At 43.5% G+C, this 22,180-nt stretch overlaps 1 protein-coding gene across 11 annotated transcripts in view; it reads right to left on the bottom strand.

The window, feature by feature from the left end:
- Positions 1-57: 57 nt before the first annotated feature.
- Adam22 (ADAM metallopeptidase domain 22) overlaps positions 58-22,180 on the bottom strand; it is a 202,363-nt gene continuing 180,240 nt past the window's right edge. For 4 of the 11 annotated variants that reach the window (XM_050139758.1, XM_050139752.1, XM_050139753.1 and 1 more), the window contains 4 exons: positions 21,258-21,358; positions 20,871-20,937; positions 11,331-11,454; positions 58-6,072 (listed from right to left, as the gene is read on the bottom strand). In XM_050139758.1, the coding sequence (XP_049995715.1) occupies positions 6,052-6,072; positions 11,331-11,454; positions 20,871-20,937; positions 21,258-21,358 (313 nt within the window). In that variant the 3' untranslated portion in view covers positions 58-6,051. Of the gene's footprint in view, positions 6,073-11,330; positions 11,455-16,477; positions 16,565-18,579; positions 18,691-20,870; positions 20,938-21,257; positions 21,359-22,180 lie in introns of all 11 variants that reach the window. The other 7 variants (XM_050139748.1, XM_050139751.1, XM_050139749.1 and 4 more) reach the window with 4 other exon arrangements.

Here is a 22,180-nt window from a genome sequence, read left to right as displayed (position 1 = left end):
CAGAATCTTCTGATAGCTTCTCAGAGATGCTGGCCAGGAAGAAAAACATGAAAGAGCTGTGCATCAAAATAACATAAAGCTTTTATTGAAAGTCACTTTACTGATGTCACAATGAGAGTAACATAGAAAACTCTGATATCTTATTAGCTTCAGAAGTGAACACTAATAAAATTGTGCCAGGAAGTTAAATCTCGAGTTACAGTGACCTTTTGAAAACAGCAAGATTTGTTTACCTACAACATGAGAACAACTTTTTAACTTGAACAGCCATAAAACAAACCACGCTTGCTCGGGAGGGCAATCACCATTTACATTTCTTTTGGTGTTTGCCAAAACCCAGGAGTTTTCAAATAGCATAAGAACCTGACGTGTGTGCCGAGTAGCAGAGAGGAGGCTTAAATGATGTGAATCTAAGTATGTACACTTGAGTACCTACTTCCGTGAAGTGAACCACACTGATGCTGTTAGCGCGCCCCATGGGGTGGCATCTATTGTCTTGGAGGCTGTGGTGGGGGAAGCCCTGGCAGAGACCTAACGTCCACTAGCATGAATTGCTTTAATTAGGTGAAATGAGCCGTTTCTGGTGATTGTCATTTGGAAATGCTAGTTTGGAGGGGCAAGTCTTCCAACAAGTTAAAAAAAAAATGCTCTGAATCCTGAAGGAACCTTTTACTAAGCACTTCACAGTTAGTGTTTAAAAAAAATTTTTTTCCATTAAAAAAAAAGTGTTGGGTTATTTGTACCCATTAAAAAGAGGAGCCACAGAATCACAGTTTGACATTGTGCTGGATTAAAAAGGAAAAGTGGGGTTCATATCAGGCAGTGATACAAGTGTATAATTTAACAGGAACTCCTGTGTTCCTCCTAAGTGTCAGGATTCATTTCAGCACTTTCTGTATTGTGTTATCTGATAAAAACGTAGCACCGCTATATTTAAAGATTTGGGCTATTTGCATTATTTTAAAACTCAACCATCAGAACGCATCATGTCCCAAAATGGTGTAAATTGAATGCAGAATATGCACACAAGCATCTGCATACATTTAAGGGAGACTAACCTTTGCTCACAAAAACAGACCTGATGGCCTTGTGTGCGTTAACTTAATAAGAGTGCTTCATCTCACTGTATGCCTTTTTGTAAAATCAAACAGAATAAAATACATTTTTGTTTGGATTTGATTCCATGGCTGCCTGTGATCAACACCCCTACCACTTCCAAAGCCCCTCCCAGTGTGCTGCAGGCCAATGACCAGTGCATCCGGGACACTGCACTGGACAGTAGACTACAGAGAGAACCAACACTCCAGAAGACCGCAAAACACCTAAGTCTGCTGCTGGCGCCCAGTACGGCCAGCATGGCCAGTGGCCATCTTGAGCTCTTGTGCCTGCTTCAATGGATGTGCACTATGGTCTCGTGCTGGGGACAAAGGACCCAGCATCTCCCAAACTCCCTGTTGCTTATTCCCTTCCTGAGATCTATACCCTGAGACCCATTTCGTAGTGACCTTCCAAGGTGCTCAGTCAAACCAGCATGTGGAAAGGAGAGGAGAGCTAACCTCCCTCCGCTGCATGCCTGTGCTTCTCCCAACGTTCGCCTGCATGCTAGGGGACGTTTCTTATCGAGAGGAAAAGTCCGGCACAGCTACTGAATGGGGAACTACAGAAGAAGGAAGGATCTAGAAGCAGCCATCAAAACCCATAGTAATGATACTGTTTTCTAAGGCCATGGCTATAAAGGGCAGGAATACAATGGCCACTGGCGTCTTAAGTTTTGATTTTCTACTTACATGTTGAGGACTGACGTAACTATGACCGATATGGGAATGGAAGTGTTACCTTCTGCTTTCCAAGTCTGGGGCAGTTTTGTTCTGCACCTGCAGGCATGGTAGGAAAACTCTGAGAGCTGCAAGGCCCTGTCCCACAGAGCATACGCTGTCAGCAAGCGGGGACAATTTAACAGCATGCTGCGCACACAGACAGATGGGCTGCTGCCTCGGCCAATTTTCACAACTGTCGATTGAATTCTTTACAATACAGCAAAGAGAAGTTGTTCACCCCAGGCCCTAACTCTCTGGTGCCCAGAGAAGAGACCCTGCATCTGAAGTCAGAGTAGTCTTGACTACCCTGCAGGAGGAAAGTGGGTACTTGAGCCCTAAATGAAGCCCTTTTCCACAGAAACGGCAGCTTTTCATACAAAGCTAGTAGAATAAGAATGAAAAATTCATCTTGACTATATATTGTCGGGGGAGGAGGTAGGGTGCAGGTGACAGTGGTGCCATCTGGCTGTGCAGACAGGGGTCAGGGGCCCTGCTTCCTCCTTATTCCCATCGGTTCCGAACTTTATTCTCCTCCTCCTGCAGACGGCAACTGCCAGACAGCCTTCTTTCCCTTTACATTTAAGTAAGATAAAAATAATCTTACCTTTAAATAGGCAATTATTACATTGAAAAACAGGGGCATATCTAAAGGACTGTCTAAATTTAAGGTTAAGATAGACCTATATGACCATAGAAAATGGCCGGGTGAAATGAATAAATGAACAAACCTGGCTGAAATCCTGGAGGAAGAGAGGAGAAATGGTAACCTTTCCCTGGCTCAAAGGTAACCATGAAAAACTAGCAAAGGACAACAGGCAAAGTAACTCCAGAGGCAGAGGGTAACGGGCAGGAGGAAATCATGCAGATACGTAAGGACAGCAGAAGAAGCCATGTGCATCTATCTGTCCTGGAACCCAGCGCAGCCTCCCACCCACACCCTGGGAAGACAGAGAATATTCAATTCTCTCGTTACTGTGACTGCTTTGAGACACACCATCAATCTTTCATACGTAAATTCTATATGGGGCTGATGTTCTGTGCAAACAGTATTTTAAAAGCCGTGTGAAACACGAAGAAACTGTATAACGAAGTAAAGCGCCCAGGTTGCAGCACTCACAAGGCGTCTCAACCCCAGGCAATGCTTCTGTTAAGGAACCTAAGGATGTGCTGTTCCTCACTTAGCGTCTAAGTGAGGGGCTGGGATGTACTGCAGAACACTGAAAACCAAGGAGCGCCCATCTCCCCCTTTCTGCAGACTGCACGTACTGCGGTCATTTTCTATCTGGCTGATGCCGGAGAAAGGCTTCCCATCTAAGGAAAGTAGCTGGGAAGTGTTGGTCTGGCCAGTCTGTTCTTTAAGGATTCTCTGATACTGCAGGCCTTCCCTGGACACACACTGGGAAGAGTTAAATGTTCCTTTATGATAATGGACAAGAACATCCCGGGCCTTTGGGCTATCTGCAGTCCTACTGATGCCAAGAGTACTAGAAAGAGAAACGGCAGCCAACGAACACATTACTGCCCTTATCCATGGAGTAATGGCCCCACGGCACACTGGGAAGTGTGGATGTTAGTTGTGTGACTCAAACCACTACCGAGCTTCAAAGTTCCCCTTCAAAATAGACATTTACAAAAGGAATAGTCATTGTGCTTGTCCTTGGTTCCATGAGTCTACTACTCTGTCTACCTCAGTGAGTGAAGTCATACGTAGTCGGATGCAATGATCTACAACACCAATATTGGCGAGTGCACTGATACATACTGCTTGAAGCTAGTCGTCAACACGAAAGCGTGTTAATTCCAGAAACAAGTCTAAGAATGCTTAAACATGGGAGACAGATACCTTGATGAAAACATTAAAGCTCTTATATTCCTAAAATCACTCTGCACGTCAAGAAAATCCTTTTCATCCCATTACATATGGGGATTACAAACGAAAGCAGCCGTCTTTCCCAAAAGGCACGTGATAATGATTGCAATTTTCAATAATAACTTCAGGAAAAAAATTATTGATGAGGAAAGACAGGCGGGGAGACAGATAACCAGCTCACTAGCTAGCCACTTGTGAATTCCCAAGCCAGGGTTTACGTAACTAACTCTAATACAAAGCATATTTACACGAGGCATCTTCATTCAAAGGTATAAACTCTTCTCTTGTAGCCAAAATAAACCTAATATCATATTACACTAGCCTTCTATATACGCAATGCCAGAAAGCACTCAGTGCACACTTGAAGCGATCTTGTTCAAAAGTCACTTCATTTGCTACATCTTTTCCTCGGTCACCTGCCTGCTCTTCTGTCCTGGCCTGAAGCTCAGTGGAGACATTGCTCAACTCATCCACACCTTTGTCTGAGGCTGTCTTAGTGAGCCATCAGCAAACTCCATCCTTTCCTGTCACAATAATCGCTGTTTTTACTGTATAATTTTGTCTGATTAACTTGGTTTTCTAACATCTTCAAAGTGTTTCTCAAGAGTGGACCATTACAGAAGACCTGAACTGAGTTATACCACTGCCTTCTACTCTGGCCCTTCAGTTTGGGCATTTAAGAATATCCACACGGAGGTGAGACAAATTGTGTCCCTGGACACTTGTGGAAGAAACCAAATGCAGAACACATTTCTGAGGTCTGGTCTGATAGCCCCATCCTCACATACATCAGTAAAGATGGGGGTGGGGTCAGAAGTGTATTCCAGAGCAGAGCGTGTGACTGAGCTATCAAATTTGAGCGGTAAAATTGCATTAGAAAAGCTATTAACTACTCATTTTAAATGACAAGATTTCACATAGAATACTCATTTTTTTAAAGGATCAAAATGTATAGGGCTCTTCTCCCTGCAGGCTGGTGGCTATCTTTGCAGCTACTGCATCTACGTAGCCTTAGACTTCATTTAAATTTACATGCCTTGTTGAGTCTTCTATCCACCATCTTCTTCAAAGTCAGCCAGAGCAGCCTGCTGGGACTTACATCCCAGTGATGAGAAATGCATTAGTTGTGAAAACAGATCGCTCCTTCCACGGGTAATAATGGCTGAAAGGATTTTGTTAAGAAACCCAAACTTCAGGCCAGAAAGGCCTCAGGTATTGGCCAGATGGGAGTTAGCCACTCAGTGGTCTGTGTCTTTCGTGCATCCAATCCGTCTCAGCAAGAACCTTCTGGAGGGGAGGCACTCCATGGCGTCCAGGTACGATCAGCTGATGTGCCCTGGTACTGAGCGAGAACGGCTGCTGTGACAGGAACCATGCGTCTTCGACATGAAATAGACAAGCTGGCAGATTCCGAGAGAACCTGCCAGCTCCAGCGTGTCCACACATCTGGACTCCACCCTCAGCCAGATGCAAAGGCCGGACGTTTGTCTGAGCATTTTGATGGCTTACTCAACAAAACCTCCTCCAGACTGCACGCACTTGAAAGGGAAGTCACACGCTTTAGACGAATGCCGGTTACAGAAAGACACGTTTACCGCAGTGACCACTATATTCACAACACCGTCCACTGACACTCTGAACACAGCAGGATGAAGGGCAATGATAGAGTCGTGACTGGCTGTTTTTAGGCATTTGGCAAAACACACTTATATGTAACAGTTACTTTTTAAATTTAAAAATGTTTACATATGTACAGTTGTCCTTGTATGCTAGTATAAATATGAAAAGTAAAAAAAAAATAAAAATACATGTTTAAAGTTAGCATATGGGTATTGGCCTCTCAAAGCGTTACAGTCCTGCAACCTGCAGAAAAGTCCTATATGCCTCAGCCCTGCATGCTAGTTCTATTATGGGATGTTTTTCCTTGTCTATGGAAAACAATAAACAGAAGCTTCATGCATACGGCATTACTGCTTGCAATGAGGATGTGTTTCAGAATGCCCAGTTCTGAATCCACTTCGGTCCCTCAGGAAAACCTGCGACATTTGGGTCATGTGAGTTCATTTTATTGATATTCTACATATATCTGTCATGCAGATTATCCATTAACATACCAATACCAGACCATAAGTGGGTCCGTGTCATAGTGTGACATTTCAGGAGTTCTTTACTGTTTGGCTAAACCTTATGCCGATGACAAAAAGGAAATGCCATCCAGGTGTGAGCCGTGGCTTCCTCTCCTCTGCATCTCAGAGGGCCTTCAAAGCATCTGCAGAGCAGACAGATTGCAGTGAGTCTGGGTGGCTGGGTTCCTATAAAAGTTGAAGTAAACAGTTTCGATGTGACACATGTAAACAGTCGTTCTTAAATGGACGTCTCCCATAGCTGCGGAGAGAGGAAAGCAAAATCAGACACTGGGAAAGCAGAAAGCGGACTTTCTGGGCTGTGAGAAAGAATTCCAACCACAGGTCAGTAGCGATGGTGCATGCTCTCATCGAATAAACAGATAAAAGAAATACATGAACTTTTAGCTCTCTCTGAACCTGCTATTAACATGTCTTCTTTGTGTGTGGGATGGGCACATGTATGAGAATGTGCACGTGCCCATGTAAAGGCCTGAGGAGGCCAGACAAGGACTTTGGGTATCTTCCCCTAGTGATCCCCATCTCATCTCCTTAAGACAGTGAACTCTTGGAATTCACCTTGCCTCTGAAGGCACATGCACCAAACTCAGGTCTGCACGCCTCCACAGCAAATTCCTCGCTCACTAGGCCATCTCCCGGCTCCAATACCAACCGTTCTAACAATTGCCACCTTTTGATGAAAACCAAAAAACCATCATTTCACGTTATTTAAAATTTCAAATAAACATTATATCTCTCAAATTGTAAACTTGTAAATATTATTTTTAAGTTGCCTATTCCCTTTATTTTCCCAACAGAATAGTGCTTCTCAATCACAGCTTTGTAAACACATCTGGAGAAAGAGTGTGTCCATGTATGTGCACATAACAGATGTACACACACACATGCCTGTGCACGTAGAGATGAGAGGTCAAAGTCAGGTGTCTTTGTTCAAGTTTCTCCACTTCACTTTTTGAGATGAAGTCTCTGAACTTGGAACTCATGGGTTTGGCAAGACTAGCTGGCCAGCAAGCTCCAGGGTTCCTGCTGCCTCTGCCTCCTCTAGGATTACACACATGCACCACCATACGGCCTTTTACATGGGTACTGGGAATTTGAACTACGATCTTCATGCTTCCACAGCAAGCACATTACCAACTGAGCCAACTCCTCAGTCCTAATATGCAGAAGGTTTAAAATCCACACCAACTAAATCAAACTCCCACAGGTGGGATTTAGCTTTAAAATACTCTGGAGCTCTACAGACAATTCCCATGTCCAGTCAAGGCTAAGAAGTTTGACTCCATTGATACGAACGCCATCCCGTAAACACTACTGTGAGCCTATGAACACTTCACGCACTTCCAACTGTTGCACTGACTGCAAGCAAACTGTCCTCTAGGAGCCGGCATGCTAGAGTGGAAGGACACATGCTTCCCCATCCCCCCTTTTCCTTGCTTCTACTATCGGTTCTTCATGCTGAGCCTGGGCAGATCTACTTTGTGCACCAATTGCCTTCATGGACCTCAAACAACTCTTGGCACGTTCAGACAGGCACCAGAGAAGGGGGTCTGCCAATGAAATATAGCGCAGTCTATATGACTCACATATAAATATTTTATACAAAAACAAAGTATTATTAGAGCTGCTTAGGTTATATTTGACTTCCACCCAAACTCCATTTTAACAGGATATATGAGATATTTCATGGCATGTAAATTTGGGGGGAAGAAAAGGAAACAACACAATTAGTATCTTTCTTTTCTGTCTTGTTTTGTGAGACAGAGTATCATGTAGCCCAGGCTGGCCTCAAACTCACTATGTTGCCTGACCTCCTCCTTCTACCTATCAAGGGCTTTAGTCACATGGTACCATACTGAGTTAAGTGTATCTTTCTAGGTAGGTTACTTTAACGTGCTTGCCTGTCAGGAGCCATTTCCCCCCTAAAAATCATTACAGAAACCATCACCCCAGGGAGTCTGCAGAGAACCCCACACCCACAATTATGTTCTATTGAGAGAACCTGCCCCATAGCCAATTAACTGCTAATCTGTTAGTGGAACCCGCCTCACACTCCAGCTATCCAGGGAACCAGGTGTGGCAACTTGTGACTTCTTGGCCTACCTCCTGGCCTACGTGACCTGGAACACGCAGAGTTCAGTTTCCCTACCCTTTAGGGGCTATATAAGCAGCAACCATGATCCTAATAAACGGAGGCTTTGACAAATCTGCTTGGCCTCCTTCTTCTGTCTTAGCTTATTCCCTTCCAGGTAGCGCCCCTCCGAGACCCTGGAATAACTGATTGCAGGGTGGGTTACAAACCCCTAGACTGAGTAACCCACCCAACGCAATCGACACTTGCCCAAACCTTCATGGAACTTTTGTTCCAACAGAAATTACAGCACACTCCACAGGCATGGCAGAGCCCCTTGAGCTACCCACCTCCGGCCAGGCTTTATATCTTTCCTAGTAAAAAGATCTGTTCTGGAGCTGGGGAGGTGTAGAGGACTCAGAGTCAATTCACAGCACCCATGTGACAGTCTACAACTGTCTATCACCCCGATTCTAGTGGGTCCAGCATGCTCTTCTAGCCTCTGGAGGTACCAGGGATACGCACAATGCACACACATGCATATGTGTACTCATATATAGAAAATTATTAAGCTGTAAATGTTTTTTTAAAAACCTTTGTTATTTGGAACCCAATGGGAACTTTCAAATCTAAGGCTCTTTCGAAGTAGAGAGGAAATGGAGTACTACAGGGTGTCTCAGGCAAGGAAAGTATGAATGCTTAGGCAGTGATCTGGGGTAGGAGATGGACTTTGGCCTCAGCGAGCTTGCAAGAAAAAAAAAATAAACAAAAAACAAAAGCATTGAATGAAGAAAACGAAAAGTCATGATTATCCCAAACAGAAACAAGTAAGACAACTACAACATCATCAGTAGCAACAGACATGATTGCCCACACCTGTGTGGCTGTAACGGCAGGCTCGCTGATGCAGTTTTCTACACCCCACCAAGACATCTGGGAGACAAGGGCCACCTCCTCAGCAGGATTCTTCTATATTGCTCATGACTGTACCATGTAACATAGACCAAGTCAGAACCTCTATACCATTGTCTTGGAGTACAGTCCTAAGCCATCACAGTGCTCAGCCCTCAAGAAGAACACGGGGTACCCATTTCTCCTGGGAACTGTCCTTTCCACGAGTTCTTATATGTTAACAACTTTAATAATCTACACTGGCCATGGTGACACCTGAGAGAACAGCCCCAGCTTGATGGAGCAAAACAGTGATGCAGACAATTTATCTGGAGGAGACATGAAGTGCTAGACTTATGCTCTGGGGAGGAAAGGACCACAGCACCTCGACTATCATAGAGCATGCCACAAACACCTGACACCAAGCACCAAGCAACAAAGCCTGAAAATCTAGTCCCGGGAATCTGAGTTTGTTGTGGAATATTTCTTTAACTGTGTGAAGATGTGTCACTGTGATTGCTTTTGTAAAAAGTTAATTGACCAATAGCTGAGCAGGAGGTGCAGGCGGGACTTCTGGACAGAAAGAACTCTGGGAAGAAGAAAGGCGGGGTCGCCAGCCCAAGGTGGAATAAGCGGGATGGGCAAAATGGAGATGGGGTAACAAGCATGTGGAAGACTGTGGGTTAAGTTATAAGAGCTAGTTAGAAACACACCCAAGCTAAGGCTGAGCATCCATAATTAATAATAAGTCTGTGTGCCATTTTTCTGTGAGCTGATGGCCCAAAAAGTATTCTTCAACTCCATCTTATACTATTTCCAGCACTGACATACAGAGGTAGTTTTCACAATGAACAAATGTCATTTCTTATTTCTACAGACTTTATGTTTACAGTGACCTGACCAGCTGTGCTTGTTTTGTGTTTTTGTTTGTTGGTGGTGTGGTGTTTGTTTGCTTGTTTGTCTGGTGCCCCCCCCCCAGTTGGTCAATTAAGGCACAAATGACCTCATAATTTTGATTCACTATCTCTCAGGCTCTGAAACTCCTTCAGATATAAAAATTCTCAGAACCCTGTGCTGGATAAATCTGTAAAGACTGTAAAAGCTTCACCTTTGACTTTTTTTTTCTCCTAAGAGCAACATCATAATGTAACCGGCCATGAGCGGTCTGGACCTCAGTGATCATTCTTTCCAGGTCCTCATCTCACTGAAGCCTCTGAGGGCTGGACTGACTTTCCAAATCCCACTTTATCCCAAATTTCACAGAATGGATGCACTGGGGAATGCTGTGAGGCAGGGTATACGGACGAAGGTAGATGAGGGAGCTAATGTTTAGGGTATACCGACGAAGGTGCACAAGGGAGCTAATGTTTAAATAAGTTTCTGGTAAATTCTGTTTTTATCATCAGGATGAATATCTCCGTACTTGCTTTGAATTTGGCTTTCTGGGGGCAGGAGGGATGGCTCAGTGCCTATGAATGTATGCTGCTCTTGCAGAGGACTGGAGTTTGGTCCCCAGCACTCATGTGAGGCAGCTCACAATTGCCTGCAACTCTAGGTCCAGGGGATCCAATGATGTCCTCTTCCGGCTTTCGTGAAACCCGCACTCAAATGCACAGATCCTTTCACACACGTGCACATAAATAAATATAATAAAAATCAACCTTGTCAAATCTTGGCTTTTGGAGGCCATAAGTATGGCACAGAGCTAGAGCATTTCATTTTCTACCAAGACATCAAGGCCCTAAGACTAATTCTCCTTACCATAAAACCATGTTTACTTTAAAAAAAAAATCAAAAATTCTGTTAAAGTTTTACCATACCCCTTTGTAGTATTCTTTCAATATGACAGATTTTTCAAATATTTCCCCTTTGTATCTAAATTCTACCCTTGGTAAAAAGACACTAATCTGGGTTTCTGTCAGAGATTCCTATTTCTAAACTCCTGTTGAGTTGTAACAAGGCAGTGGGAGGCCTGAGCAATCAAACTAGACATGAAGAAGGAACTAACTTAGTCTTTGGAATTCCATGACAGGGATATTGAAAAGATTTTTCAATGTTTCTTAAAGCAAAACACATTCTTTTTTTCAAACCCAGAGATGAGTAAAACAATAATGAAAAATAAAGACATAAGTATATAGTACTGGGCCAGGCAGTGGGGGCACATGCATGTAATTCTAATTTTCAGGAGGCAGAGGCAGGTGGTTTTCTGAGTTTGAGACCAGGCTGGTCAAGACTACATGGAGAAACCCTGTCTTAAAAAAGGTATAGACAGACAGACAGATATAGATTACACACACACACACACACACACACACACACACACACACACACACACACATTTTTAGAACCAGGCATAATGGGAATGCCTGTAATCCCAGCACTCAGCAGGATGGAGCGAGGATTCTCGTGAGCTTGAATCCGACTTGGGCTACATAACCAAATTCTGTCTCAAAAATGGGGGTGGGTAGTAGATGAAAAGTAAACTCAAATACAGTGAATAATGACCAAGGATAAAGCATGCAGGAATGGCTGTGTACCCTGGCACTCTGTCGGTTCACTGTCTTGTCCTCATCAGGAAGCGGAGGCATCGGGTACGGGTATTTTCTGCTGGAGGCAATAGACCCAGTGGATGAAGAAGGAGACTTGGCAGGAGACAGGGTCCTGAGATGCCGAGAATATAAGAAATACATATTATGTCATGCCTGGTATCACTCTCCAAATATCTACAGAGCAGACTCAGAGCAAGTCCCTGAGAGCCACTTTCACTGAGTGTCTACAGCAGAGCTTTAACTACTGGGAAGACAACTGTCGCTCTGGAATGCTGTGAATTTAGCTTCCTAATCCATCAGCAGTGATGGAATGTCTAGCTGGCACTACACAGAACCGTTCTCTTAAACTACAAAGCCAATAATGAAATTTCATTTACAATAACAAGGTAACATGGAAAAGGGGGAAATTTTCTAAGAACTCATCACAGTAAATTAAGCAAACAGCATATTAACATTCTACTTTATTTTACCACTTAAAATGATTCTCTAAGTACAATAATCTCAAGTAAGATCTTAAAACATAACCACAGATGTATTCATCAGTTGCTAAGTCATACTCTAGACAAAACTCATGCATCAGAGGCCCGTGTGTTAGTTGTGAAGAGCAAAGGGGAATACAAGGGTTTTAATAACAAATTAGTAGACATGCAAGCAGTAAGGAGTGCAGAGTTTCAGCCAAACAAAGTCTGATGAGAACATACAAAAACGGTCTACTTCATCCCTAGATCAGCGTTTCTCGGAAAGCAGCAGCCATACACTGAGGTTGGCTCTTCCTATTGCAGCTGCAATACTGGTGACTGTGCTGAGCACGCTAGGAGAGACGTGTTTGTGCCTAGCTTATCTGTGAGAGCTCGAATGGAAGACTACTGAACTGGTTAGACCACTGCATGGTAACTCAAGTCCTCCTCTGCCGTGACGCATCAGTCTGGTACCGCAGCCGTCAAACACCGGGCAGGGCAAGACTCCATGGCTCTCAAACTAATTTTCATTTTTAAGATGCTGAATTCAATCTAATACTTGAAAAATGCCTTTTCCTATATGCTCTGAGATCCAGGTAAACTTTCTTGATTGATTTTAAAAATCAAGAGTGTCTCTATTCACTTTTAAACCTAACTCCTAATGTTCCTTCTGTGTTTGTTTGAAACTTACTCAGGATGGCTCCCTACCAGGGACTGCTGGAAGGCAGCCAGAAGGCTCCTAGGCTTCTCCTATGTTGACACTCTGTGGACTGGGAAGGTGGAAGTAATTAAGCGTAATAGTACTTTAATATCGCTTCAGTTCTGCATAGTGTGCTTGCGTGTGTGTATGTGTGTCTGTCTGTGTGTGTCTGTGAAGACGTGCATGTATATACAAGTACATGTGCACAGGGCACTTCAACCTCTGGTATTGTTTGTCAGGTGCAACCTACCTTATTTTTGAGACTGTGTCTCACAGGCCTAGGGTTAAGCTAGGCTGCCTGGTCATTAAACACCAGGGATGGACCTGTGCCTGTAGCCCCAGAACTGGGATTACAAGCACAAGGCACCTTTCCTAGTTTCTTCGTGTGGGTTCTGGGGACGGAATTCATAGAGTGCAGAAAGTGTGCTCCTGGTACACAGAATTATAATTTAAAACTAAGTAGTTTTTAAAGTAAATTAAGAATAAATAGGACCATGATTGTTAGGAAGCAGACACACTATGTATAAAAGGGGTGTGAAACTTGCACGTAGATGCTTCTAAAATGACCCTGATCCAGCTTTTTAGCTAAATCATCATGAGATTTAAAAGATTCAAAGTTCGGGTAAAGTAGTCAGATATACAAATAAATTTTATTTATTTTAAGGTCATGGAACCAAGTGTTCATTTTAGTTTGCTGCAGCAGGTGTGCGTGTGTGTGTGTGTGTGTGTGTGTGTTTAGCATGAGCTGTTAGCTTACAGTGTCATAGCCACATCAGCCATAACTTGGCCATGGGCTCAAATGATCAACACTGTAACATTCAAAACCACTCCAATGAGAGGTGACTGAACACTCGGCCTTGTTCTGAAATCGTCTCTGCATGGGCACCAACAGTAGTGAGTTAAAAACCAAACACAACAGGAGGTGTTCTTCAGACCCACACAGAAGTGCTTCTGCATGACTTCACACAGCAGAACTCTAGCAAATGCAGACTTTGGGCCCTGAAGGGGAGGTGAGAAGCCAAGCAGGACATGTTTAGTGGTAGAAAGACAGAAAAGGGATTCTGGTGTGGACCAAAATGGAAGAGAACAAGGCAAGGTCAGTTTAGGGAAAATGAACTGCCAATCTATCACAGCTGCTGATGGAAGGCCTTTAATTCTAATCTGGCTTCCGTTTAGCCAAGTATCAGCCACTCTCATTCAGTTACAAAGCAAAATGAATTTCTGGATAAATATCAGCCATTGATCCTTGTGACAGTTTTTAAAACCATAATAACTACAGTGGGGGCACCCTAGAATTATGTAATGAAGGCGTGCTTGTCTGCCAATGGCCTGCGGTGCACCTTGGGACTGTATCAGACTTCTGGGCTCCTTTACAGACAGGTCTGTAAATCCCAGAAGGGGACACTTGTGTTCACATGCTAATTATATAATCATCTGCTCCAGAAGGACTGAAGTGTCCTCGGTGAGGAACTGAGTGTCCAGACCCTCTACAGCCTCACAGCAATCACTGAGAGATGGGAGAGGGAACGGTCTTGAGAGTCAGCGAACAGCCACGCTCCAGTTCTGTTTCGGATGTTTATGAGATGGGCTATTTTGGATAAGTCTTTGTACCCCAGTTTCCTCCGTGCACAGAAAGGAGCCAAGAATGCCTACCTCTTGGGATGTGAGGAACAGATATACAATGGGCATTTGACACCTTACTTTCTAGAATTTGCTTGCAGAGCTATTGTGGTTTCCATAGATCATCTGGTGAAATGAGCGATCAGTTGGACAGCTCTCAAGAGCACGGACACCTCCTGGGGACTTAAAAGGCAATGTCCTGGGCAGAACTGCTCCCAGGATCTGGGGGTGGTGATCCAAAGCTTTTCCTCTGATTGCACCTGCACTTTTCCAGTGGCATGGCTACATTGGGAGCACAGTCATCCATCACATCTCCACTACATGCTGTAAGAATGGAACATGTGTGATTAAGAAGGTGACCTGTGTCCTTGTCTGTAGACTTTGTCAAGAGAGCTCAAGTACAAGGTTGGTGAAGCCCAGGCCTAGGTGAGAATACACTTAGGCCTAAGGGCTTGGTCTGGTTGGAGGGTAGAACAGAATCATGGTGCTCAAGCTAGGACCTATCGCAATTATTTTCCACTGCCGCTGAGATCCAGAGCTGACCTCCAAGTCTTACCTGCACAAGCCTGATTGATCTAAAAAGACAGCGAGATCACAACTGTCCAGGAGCTTTATCATTTAAACAAAATATCATTTCTCATTATCAATTCCTAACGTGACTTTGTGCTGTAGGTACTAACATCTCTGACTAAAAGATGAGATAAAGGGACCCTCTTGGATTTCTCTCAAAGCTTGGCTCGTGCAACCAGGGGTGCTGAAGCATTTCCCCATCCAAATGATGCTCAGTCAGACAGCTTCTGGGCAGACTCGGGGGGCTGACTTTAAGAAATGGGGACTCTCTTGAGTTACATCAACTTCTCAGTTCACCCAGGGGAGGTGCATAGACTCTTCCAGGGTACCATTTCATATATTACTCTGTATAAATGCTATCAATTTAGAAATAAAAGTCCTAACCTATGTAGGACCAAACTCATGCTGTTTTGGTTCCATGGATGGGAAAAATTCCAATCTGCCCAAAAGCCTGATACAGAAAAAGAAAAAAAAAATAGGACTGCAGGTGAGCCAAGATTCCACATAACATCAAAACCATCTTACCTGTCTTCTTGCTGTTGGCCATCGTGGGAGCTACGGGTGGAGGTGGGGTGTTTGAATGTGAGTGTATATGTTTATGAGGTTCAGTGTGGGGCAGTGTGGGGCAAGCGGAGGGCGGGGAAGGAGAGGAAGGTGGACTGTAAAAGCAGGATGTATTTTCGTGAGCAGGCAGGAGTTACGCTTTCCCTGGGGTATACGCGAAAGCTATGGATCAAAGTAAAATGCAGGGAGGTCTAATCATTTTCTCAAACTATACACGACTAAACTAAACGGTACACTGGAAGAGAAAGTCCACCTGGTGTGGGTGCCGAGAGTTCAACAGACAGAGCACATGTCATATCTGCTCAGTGCTGACCCATGTGACAATCTCCAATTGTGCTCGGAAGAGGCAGAGACCAAGGCTCGGTTTCCTGTTTGCATTAGTTTTCCATAAAGTAATTTAATATAAAGTGGACATTTACCTCTGGTAATCAGCTATATAAAAGAGAGTGGGGGAAGATGACATGGCGAGGCTTCGGAAATGGCCTCTGGTTTGTAGTACACGCTCCAGGGAATTGGGGAGACGGGATAGCTTTAGAATGCGTGAGGCTCTTATTGTTAGTCGGCTGTTTTCTATCTGCTTCCTGCGTTTGAACATGAAAGGCCTCCACTGCTCTGTGGAGAATCTATAGCATACTCTTCTCAGCACAGCCCCAATGCCAGCCAATGGCTCTTTGGGAAGGGAAAGCTAAGCTCACCGCATGCTATCACACGAGCAATAATATCTCAACTGTTTTCCAGTTCAATCAAATCATTGTTTCTGCTTGAAATAAAATTCCAGTTTAATTTCTTTGCAAGTTTTCTTTGAGTTTTTCTATGCACTATGCACTCTTAATGGTAAGCAGGAAAAATATATTATGGAACGTCTAGATTATGAAAATTAAATTGTTGAGGTTAATAGTGGTTCTTTATTAGTGGGGGGGGGTATGTTTCATGCCCATAGAACACTACATAGCATAAAATGAAGAGAAAGCTACTAAAAAGCTCCAAAAGGTGACAGGGACATGCACTGAATGGCAACCCTTTTCAAATGGCTTCATTTGAAACATTCAGAGAAGAGCTAGACTCGCTCAGGAAGCCAAATACATCAAAAGGCAGCGAATGAACGAGGGGCCTTTCCGCCTACAGGAACTTGTATTAGGAGAAACAAGGGAGAGAGCCAGTCACACTGTACGTGTATGTGCTGGGAGAGTGTGAAAGGAAGAGAAAATGAATTTATAAAATACCTAAAGTAGGGTCCTTCAGTGTTTTTATTCACATCTTCTACCCACTTAGCTACATTATAGTCTCTTTTGAACCATGGGTTTAAATACCTGCAGAAAGCAATGGAAGGAACAAGAAAGCAGAACAAGATAGAAAATCTGAAAATACACAGCACAAGCTTAGCCACGAAGTTTTCACCCTCCAAATGCAAGTGACTATGGCAGATAAACCAGGATCGACACTGGCCAGGTGACTATGAGGCCGTCTGCACAATGGCATGAAGCTAACGTCAGCTACAAGGCACAAGGCACAAGGCACTCTACAACGTACGACGTTTCGAGGAAAGCCTCTTCTAGTGGTTTTCCACTGGTGGTCAGAAACTCTCTCTTTATCAAAAGGCTCATTAACCCACATCAAAAGCCGCTTCTTTTTCCCAAGCCACTTCTCAGTTGGCTCCTTGGTTTTCAAATAATATGGGTGCTTTTCGAAAATATTCAGGGTGGCTGCAATTCCAATCTGGTATTTTATTTAGGCACATATAAGCTCAAACAATTTAAAGGAGCCAAGTTCTGTTTATAGGCAAGACATGCCTCTTACACGCCCACTGTGTTACTCTCTGTTACAGAGTCTGAGGGGTGTTCTCCAGCTGACTTCTGTACGGAACAGAAAGGGTCTGGCCCCGACCCTGGAGTCCCCGAGCACACTCACTGCAGTCCAAGTTGGCCTCCGTGATTTTGAAGCTAGGGTCAGGGATCTAATCGGAGCCCCACAGTTCCGCCCTCCTCTCTGTGGACTCCGGACTAAAATGCTCATGACGGCGTGAGGAAACAGCCCTCAGAAGTTGCTTTCCAAAAGAAGGGCTGCCAACGAGTAACGCTAGCATCTCCCTGAAGGGCCTGGCAGCAGTGCCACCAGGACGGCCCTGCAAATCTCAGAGGCAGCAAAACTGGAGGCACAGTGGCTGCTTTCCACAGGACCCTTTGACTTTTATTATGGAGCCAAGCAAAAACACATCCCCTTAGGATCTGTTCTAATAAAACAACAGTGATTTGACCGTTTCAGCATTGGGAGAATCTGGAGGTTTTACTAGGCTTTCTCTTCTAAAAAGTAGCTCCATGGTACTATCGTCAACGAAGATCCAGTTTCTATAAGATTTATTTGAAAACAAATCTGGTGAAATTATAAAACATACTAATTTTTAGTTAAGATTTATTTCTTTCCTCCATATTTAATCTTTGAGTTATTTATAAATATATTTAAACCAAAACTAATATATTTCCAGTTATATTTAAATATCAGACTATTTCTCCACAGCTTTTTTCCTTATTTTGAGCCATTAAGAAGGTATTCTGCAAAATAAAAATTATGATTCCACCCTGGAAGAAAGGTTCTATTGGTTTTTATGCTTATAAGACCATTGCTGCTGCGATACATCTCCTGATTCAGGAAGAACTCACATTAGTTTTGCCTTTAGCCACAACCTTTGCCAACTTGCACTTTTCACAGAGATAGCCAATGAAAATCAGCGTGAACATTTCCACTGGGACTTGAAACAGCAAGAAAAAGTCCAAAAGCAAGTGCAACCGCTGATGACCATCGGGAAAGCTCATGCAGCCGCTGTCAGGGAAACCGCCACCCGGCAAACCCGGTGTCCCACAGGCAGGAAGCCACTTCCTGGGGGAGACCTTTGTTCCTTTCACTGGCAATCTCTGAAACTCAAACGACAGGGGCTATGGCTGACCGGCAAAAATTCCAAACACATAGCTTGACTCGGCATGTGATGGACCTTCGCCTCGGTTTCAGATCTGTGCTGGAGCGCTGTGGGGACCTGGCACGGTGGCGAGAGCGATGGGCCTTTACCAACTACAATAAACCTGCCTATATGGCTTGACTTGGCGTGGCGTGTTAGTGCAACATGCAAAAAGAAAAAATAATGCGCTGGACAGGATAGGAGAACCTCTTCGTGTTCTCCGAGATGGAAAGCGGGTGCTGACTGGGTCAGGAGCACCACTGAGCAGATATGGGGGCTCTGTCAAAGATCAAATGACCCTGCTCTCAGCCAAGGGAGGGGCTTTGAGGGGGATTAACGTGGCAGCCCAGAGTGAAGGGGCAAGCGGAGACTGACCTGTGATCCCGACTCCCTGTCTGGGGGCTGGCAGAGCCCCCTGGGCTTATGCCTTGGGATGGGATAGTCTGGGCGAGGGAGTGCCCAGGCTCAGGAGCTTGGGGCTCCCTCCTGTAAAAACACAATATATAATACAAAGTCTAAGCCAAAAAAATTTATAGCGTGAACAACAGCAAGGAAGATGCAAAAATCTCTGAGTGGGAACGAGTAGAACCAACAAAGACAGTTAGTGTTTTGTTTTCTTTTCTAATTGATAGAGCATGCTGGGTGGTGAATGTTTTAATCCAGGCCCAAACTGTGCATCATCCTTTGGGATGATGTGGTTCTAAGGGGGTGGTGAAATAACAGACCTGAAACAGTTCCTGCTACAGAAAAAAAAGAATGTGCTTCCGGTGGCCATTCTGCTCCTAGTATAGTCACACAAATGGTGTGTTATGTCATCACCAATGAGATGACTTCTAGAGAGAAAGTATAAAAACTTGCTAACCTAATTCTTGATATGTTATGTATCAGAAATTCATATTTTTCAGAAATATGTAAATGTGTATGCGTGTATGGAAAGACAGTTTCCATACAAGAAAGTTTCTGGTCATGGACAGTCAGCTTCATAAACTTGGCTCCATATGAGTCATGCACCCAAACTCAGAAAATTCTGAGAAAGCTGAGGGAACCTTCTTTCCTGAGAGATTTCTATTATACTGTAACATTAAATATTAGAACCTAATTATATCACAGGCATATAATTATATCATAAAGGCTATCCCTAATACAATTTTATCATGTGATATAAATAGAGTTTTATACATTTTTAAAATCAACGCCTGCCCTAGGAAACACTATATGAATATTGGTGAACATCGAAGGTTCTCTGGTCCTGACCCCATTGCTTTGGCACCTGCTGACCTTTTGTCGTCTCCTTAGGAGCTGTCAAAGTCTAGTCACAGAAATACTGTTCTAGCACTAAAAGTCCACAGAGGAAGTTCCAAAGAACATGTCGCAAATGTACTCGTAATCTTGTGAGCAACCGGGATAAGCTGAGGAGCCCTCTTACCAGGTGGCCTCATGCAAAACAAACCAAATAACATTCCAGGAAGAGTTTATCTGCAGTGAGCCCTACAGCACCCAAGCACTTGGGAATGCAGAAGATAAACTCCAGGAGGTTAGTTAGTCATGGTGGAAGTCTATGATGCCATTCTGGACCATGCAATGGTATCACTTGAAACTGCTATTGTTTCTAAGGTAAAAGGATCCTCTAGTAAATGTTGACAAGCCACTTACAAGACAATACCATTCAGGTGGAAGGTCCAAATTTCAGGGCAATGTTATTATTCCTGGACTGAAAAAGGCAGGGTATATGATGGAGAAGCTAATGTAAGTTTCTAACAAGCAGTTAACAGACACCTGCTACTCAGACTCTTGTTCAAAGTAGTCAGAGGTCCTGGGAAGAACTGCAGCCAGAGTGGGGTGTGAGCAGAGATGCCAGGAGACTTGAAACAGCAAGGGCAATCATAATCATGTCTGGGGCATGGTCGGCTGGGAAAAATACCAAGGGTGTGCTTTACCCTATGAAGGGGGTAAGGTTTGTGGGGGCAATACTTTGCTTGCACTTTCTTAAGTGAAGAAAGAAACACCACCAAAAAATGCATGATGCTTACTTCATACTAAAAGACTTTAAATGTAACTTTCAACCCCACTAAAAAATATGTCTATCATTTAAAGCAGTTAATGTTGCATTAGTGACAATGAGTCAGATAAAGAGCAAGTTTAGGTAAATGGCCTTTGGGAAATCCCCAGGAGGAAAACTTAAAAGGGAAGCTGTTCCCATTAGTCTGAGAGAATGCTTAGATAGCAGCCATGGAGACCTCTGAGTGGTGGCTTCAGGCTGTGAGCAGGGCACACTTTAATACAGTGAGGATTCGCCCTGGGGCTTCCAGAGGAGAGGAAGGGGGGCCCTTTGAGATGGTTGGATTCCCAATGATGAGAAAAAAAAAGACAGCTATCGTAATTCCTTTCAAAGGAAACAAAACACCACAATGGCAGGTGACTGGAGGAAAAAGCCCGCAGCAAGGGTGATACCCCCACTATCAGTGAATATTGGTATGGGCACAGTTGCGGAGATGCCTATGTAAAAGAGAAAAGCCAAGGTTAATTTTTATAGGGCAAAGAGAATTAAAAAGACAAAACCCAGTCCAGAGGCATGGTGGGTGGTTCTCTGACTATCTGCTTAGTTAACAGTTGCCACTAATAGCACAGGGCCTTCAAATGCCTTTCCCATTAAATGTACAACTTACTCAGTCGAATTAGATCGAGGTCTAAATCTTTTGCCTCTGATTTTCTTTTTGTTGCCTCCCAGGTTACCTGAAAAAAAGATCATTTAAGCTAAATTTTCATACAGATAAATAATTGTTTTATGTATAATTATATGGTACTTCTAAGGGGTGTCATTTATAACCAGCATCGCCTCCAAATACGTGGAACTGCATGACCTTCCAATGCTTCCTGCCTACTTACCTACTACACCTCTATTTCCCATGAAGGAGATTTCAAAGAACAAAGCAAACAGCTGGCCTCTCTTCTAAAGCTCTTTGTAGGGAGAAGAGCCGAATGGCTTATGGGAAAGAACACATCTTTACAGGGCCCCAGAAGCCAGGTCTTAGATTCTGAACACTGGTCACTACCTTGCCAGGAGTTACTTCGAGGTCTGCCGTTTTCACAGATGTCTGAAATATGTTTTGTGTCTGGAATCCTTTCACTCCAGGAATGAGAGAGACCGTTTGACCTGAAAGCAGAAGTATTTGCATATTCTTCAAAAATATAATCAGATAAATGTTTTGGAATCACTAAGCAAAATTTGTAAGCATTACTGTGCACTAAATAAAACAAATCAATAAAAAAAATCTGAAATGAAAGAATGAAGAAAACATGAACGTCTTCATGAAGAAGGCAGAATTACACAACATTCAATTTAAGAAAAGTCAAATACAATGGAACCCCATTACAATAGTCATAAATGGAAAAGCAGCGGATATAATGCAAGCCAATTTACATTCCCCAGAACACAGCAACCACAGAGCAAATTCAGCAAGTATTGCAGTCACATAACCCCAGCAGCAGGGTTATAATGGGGTCCCACCATAGATGTTTCTTAATTGTAAAGCAATGATTTTCATTCAAATATTATGAGAACATGGACTTTTAAGAGATCACATAAAATGTGCCCAACTGAACCTGGCTCACTTTATGAAATTATACACAAATTTAAATTAATGAAATTATCATCGGAGAGTTGGTGTTTTTCCACATAAATATGCCCCCAATGAATATAATGTATGCCAGTTAACTGTCCAATGACTGAACTGAATCAGATCTTTATCATGGAGATATCTCTCACAAAGCCCATGCACCATCGAGCCCTTCCGCTATTTGTATCCTACGATTACTAAACGAATTAACTGTAAGAATCAAAATTAATGCACCTACCTTACACCATAAAACAAAACTTTTATGACATTTCATAATGAAAGGAATGTGACGAACCTTGTCTGGAGCCTAATAATTTGATATGCTTTTGACTGATCAGAACCTAGTGTACTGTTTCCCA

Source organism: Alexandromys fortis, unplaced genomic scaffold (assembly GCF_014885135.2).
Source record: "Alexandromys fortis isolate MF-2015 unplaced genomic scaffold, M_Fortis_MF-2015_v1.1 scaffold_38, whole genome shotgun sequence".
In the NCBI taxonomy this organism is placed as follows: domain Eukaryota; kingdom Metazoa; phylum Chordata; class Mammalia; order Rodentia; family Cricetidae; genus Alexandromys; species Alexandromys fortis.
The sequence above is the reverse complement of the archived record's forward strand: the minus strand, read 5'-3'. Positions and strand labels throughout refer to the sequence as shown.